Source organism: Micropterus dolomieu, linkage group LG06 (assembly GCF_021292245.1).
Source record: "Micropterus dolomieu isolate WLL.071019.BEF.003 ecotype Adirondacks linkage group LG06, ASM2129224v1, whole genome shotgun sequence".
Classification (NCBI taxonomy): Eukaryota; Metazoa; Chordata; class Actinopteri; order Centrarchiformes; family Centrarchidae; genus Micropterus; species Micropterus dolomieu.
Window position 1 is genome coordinate 29,980,875 of NC_060155.1, and position 4,489 is coordinate 29,985,363.

Sequence of the window (4,489 nt, forward strand, 5' to 3'; positions counted from 1 at the left end):
CTTTCAGTTATGATGTAGTTATTTCAGCATCGTGATGTAGTTATTTCAGCATTGTGATATAGGTTTTTCAGCTTCATGATGTAGTTATGATATATTTATATCGGCGTCAGGATGTAGTTATTTCAGCATCAGGATGTAGTTATTCATCATGATGTAGGTATTTAGCTCTGATGTAGTTATGATGTAGTTATTTCTGCGTCAGGATGTAGTTATTTCAGCATCGTGATGTAGTTATTTCAGCATCAGGATGTAGTTATGTCATCATCAGGATGTAGTTATGTCATCATCAGGATGTAGTTATTTCAGCATCGTGATGTAGGTTTTTAGCTTCATGATGTAGCTATGATGCAGTTATTTCTGCGTTAGGATGTAGTTATTAGTTATGATGTAGTTATTTCTGCGTCAGGATGTAGTTATTTCAGCATCGTGATGTAGGTATTTTAGCTTCATGATGTAGTTATGATGTAGTTATTTCTGCGTCAGGATGTAGTTATTTCAGCATCGTGATGTAGGTATTTCAGCTTCATGATGTAGTTATGATGTAGTTATTTCTGCGTCAGTGATGTAGTTTTTTCAGCTTCATGATGTAGTTATGATGCAGTTATTTCTGCGTTAGGATGTAGTTATTTCAGCATCGTGATGTAGGTTTTTCAGCATCAGGATGTAGCTATGATGCAGTTATTTCTGCGTTAGGATGTAGTTATTTCAGCATTGTGATGTAGGTTTTTCAGCTTCATGATGTAGTTATGATGTAGTTATTTCTGCGTCAGGATGTAGTTATTTCAGCATCGTGATGTAGGTATTTTCAGCTTCATGATGTAGTTATGATGTAGTTATTTCAGCATCGTGATGTAGGTTTTTCAGCTTCATGATGTAGTTATTTCAGCATCGAGATGTAGGTTTTTCAACTTTCAGTTATGATGTAGTTATTTCAGCATCGTGATGTAGTTATTTCAGCATTGTGATGTAGGTTTTTCAGCTTCATGATGTAGTTATGATATATTTATATCGGCGTCAGGATGTAGTTATTTCAGCATCAGGATGTAGTTATTTCAGCATCATGATGTAGGTTTTTCAACTTTCAGTTATGATGTAGTTATTTCAGGGTCAGGATGTAGTTACTTCAGCATCGTGATGTAGGTTTTTCAGCTTCATGATGTAGTTATGATGTAGTTATTTCGGCCTCAGGATGTAGTTATTTCAGCATCAGGATGTAGTTATTTCAGCATCGTGATATAGATTTTTCAGCTTCATGATGTAGTTATGATGTAGTTATTTCAGGGTCAGCATGTCATTATTTCAGCATCAAAGTGGTAGTTAATTCAGCGTCAGGATTTAGCGTAGTTATTTCGGGATCCTGTTGATCTGTAGTTCTTATTACCCAAATCCTGTGTGAAGTGAGACAGAGCTCGATGGAGAGAGAGACAGTAGGGGAGAGGCCAGTCGTCTTTAATGTGTTCTAATTAGATTCTGCTGTGCTTCTCCTCAGAGTGTCCAAACTGTCAGTGTGTCTTCAGTCTGTGTAGAGGAGGTTGTCTTCACTTCACCTGCAGTCAGTGTCAGCATCAGTTCTGTGGAGGCTGCAGTCAACCCTTCACTCCCGGCTCTGTGAGTTTCTACTCATGTTGACTACTTTTTATCATACATTTTGTCATGGCAGCAGTAAGGTAACAGTAAGTAATTAAAGCTGCAAGCAGCGTTGGGCGGGCCCTCGCACGTGTTTCGCGTCGAGGTGTGAGGCGGCCGCGTTGCAGATTCAGGAGCTCTGCCAGTGTGGCTGTGAATTTGCCACGTTCTTTGTACGCTGCACAAAAATGTTAATCATCACTTCCTGTGTCCCTTTTGTGGCGCTACATAGCACTTTGCACTACGACTGTAACTGAACATGTAGATGTGTTCAGGGCAGGACTGTTATCAAGCACGTTAAGTTTGATGAGAATGTGAGCATGTACACTCAAGTTTAAACAACGCCACGGGCACGTCGTTTCATGAAAGCCCACCGTTCGTACAACTTTTAATCGTCAATGGCTTTAGAGTAGACAGGGAAAATCTGAAGTTGGTCGTACTAATTCTCTAGGAGGAGTTTGTTAAAGTATGGAGTGTGTAAAAAATCCAAAAATAACCATAAAATTCAAAATGGTTGACTTCCTGTTGTGTTTAGGGCATCGCTTTTTTTTTTTTACATCTGGACAAGATACGAGTGCCACAGAAATTTTTGTACTTATAGGTAAAACGTGCCGCAGGGGCTGCATCAGTCATTTCCTATTGCCAGTAGGTGGCGCTATGACTATGGGTGAATGTTGTCTTGTACATGTGTTAAGGGCAGGATTGTTATCAAACATGTAAACTCTGGGACAGATGTTAGAATATACAGTCAAGTTACAACAACTTCCTGCATCATGGCGAAGAGTTTAACTTTGCCGCCACGCCACCGCCACACCGTTAACTGCAATGTCATGAGTTTTACAACATGGCTTCATAATGCGGTATGGGTTTTCTGGGACAGTTTTGAAGTTGATATGTCCAACCTGCTAGGAGTAGTACATTACAGCACAAAACATGTAATTTCCTGTTGCCAGCAGGTGGCGCTGTGACTTTTATACTACATCCCAAATTTGGTACAGATGTGAGCATGTAGACTGAGGTTACAACAAATTCCTGTTTTCTGACGAATCATCAATATTGGACGCCATGCCATGGACACGCCGTTCCACGAAAACTCAGTTTGTACAACTTTTAATCATCAGTGGCTTTAGACCGCACAGCACAAATCCGAAGTCGGTCGGACTTAATCCCTAGGAGGAGTTTGTTACAGTGCGGAGTGTGTAAATCATCCAAAAATTACCAGAAAATTCGAAACGGTGACTTCCTTTTGGGTTTAGGGCATTGCTCCAAGAGGCTTTTTGGTAAGTCTGGACATGATACATGTGCCACAGAAATTTCATACATGTAGGTGAAACGTGCCACGGGGGCTGCTTCGTTGAAGGTCATTTCCTGTTGCCACTAGGTGGCGCTATGACCATGGGTGAATGTTGGCATGTACATGTGTTCAGGGCGGGACTTTTATTAAACGTGTATACAAATCTGAGCATGTACAGTTACAACAACTTCCTGTGTCATGGCGAAGCATGGCACTTCGTCGGCCACACCCCTGCCAAACCGTTAACTGAAGATTCACAAGTTTTACAACATGGCCTAATCAGTTAAGGGTTTCCTGGGACAGTTTTGAAGTTGATATGTCCCACCTGCTTGGAGTAGTACTTTACAGCGTAAAACGTGTCATTTCCTGTTGCCAGCAGGTGGCGCTATGACTTTGAGTGAATATTGGCATATGGATGTGTTCAGGGCGGGACTCTTATAATGTATTCCAAATTTGGTGCATATGTGAGCATGTAAACTGAAGTTATAACAACTTATCCAACGAAGGTTAAAATCAAGGGCAACTCGACTTGGTTGAAGATACTGGAAGACGTTTCGTCCCTCATCCAAAGAACTTCTTCAGTTCAGTTATAACAACTTCCTGTTTCATGGTGAATCGTCAATTTTTGACAGATCACCACGGGCAAACTGGTCAACTTGTAATAACCGTTTGCACAACTTTTAATCGTCAATGGGTTTAAACTGCACAGCAAAAATTTGAAGTGATCGGACTAATTCCCTAGGAGCAGTGTGTTAAAGTACAAAGTGTGTAAATCGCCAAAAATGACCATTAAATCCAAAATGGCCGACTTCCTGTTGGGTTTAGGCAATGGCTCCAAGAGGCTAGCGAGCCATTTTTCTACACCCATGCATCTCAATTATGTACAAAGTTTGGTGAGATTTCAAGTATGTTTAGGCCCTCAAAATTGAGGTTACTTTGCAGAAAAAAGCATGTTGGGGTGTGAAGCGGCCGCGTTGCATATTCTGGAGCTCTGCCGGTGCAGCTGTGAATTTGCTATGCGGTTTGGACGCTGCATGAAGGTGTTAAACCTCACTTCCTGTGTCCCCTTTGTGGCGCTACATAGTACTTCTGTTAGATTCTGTTGGGCCCCATTTGATCTCTGTTTTCAACAGCTCCCTATCTACTGGTTGTGTCACTGATTATTTTAAAACGGCTTGCGTGAACCCACTTTTAAAGAAACCTGGTTTAGATCCCTCCCTCCCACAAAATTTTAGACCAATTTCAAAACTGCCTTTTATTGCAAAGATTCTAGAAAGAATTGTGTCCAAACAGCTGCTCACTGTGCTGGAAAATAACAAAATATTTGAAAAGTTTCAGTCTGGTTTTAGGAAGTACCACAGCACTGAGACTGCCCTGCTTAAAGTCACCAATGACCTTTTAATGTCTGCTGATGAAGGTATGTGCTCAGTCCTGGTACTCCTGGACCTTAGCGCTGCTTTTGACACCATTGATCACAACATCATGTTAGACAGACTGAGGCACTGGGTGGGGATCTCTGGTACTGCTCTAGAATGGTTTTCATCCTACCTGTCAAATAGGAAGTTTTGC

At 41.2% G+C, this 4,489-nt stretch overlaps 1 protein-coding gene across 4 annotated transcripts in view; it reads left to right on the plus strand.

The window, feature by feature from the left end:
• Window positions 1-4,489, plus strand: part of si:dkey-181m9.8 (E3 ubiquitin-protein ligase RNF31) — a 25,166-nt gene that overhangs the window by 17,266 nt on the left and 3,411 nt on the right. For 2 of the 4 annotated variants that reach the window (XM_046051191.1, XM_046051192.1), the window contains one exon: window positions 1,490-1,608. The exons of the other annotated variants lie outside the window; for them this stretch is intronic. In XM_046051191.1, the coding sequence (XP_045907147.1) occupies window positions 1,490-1,608 (119 nt within the window). The remainder of the gene's footprint in view (window positions 1-1,489; window positions 1,609-4,489) is intronic. 4 annotated transcript variants of the gene reach the window in all.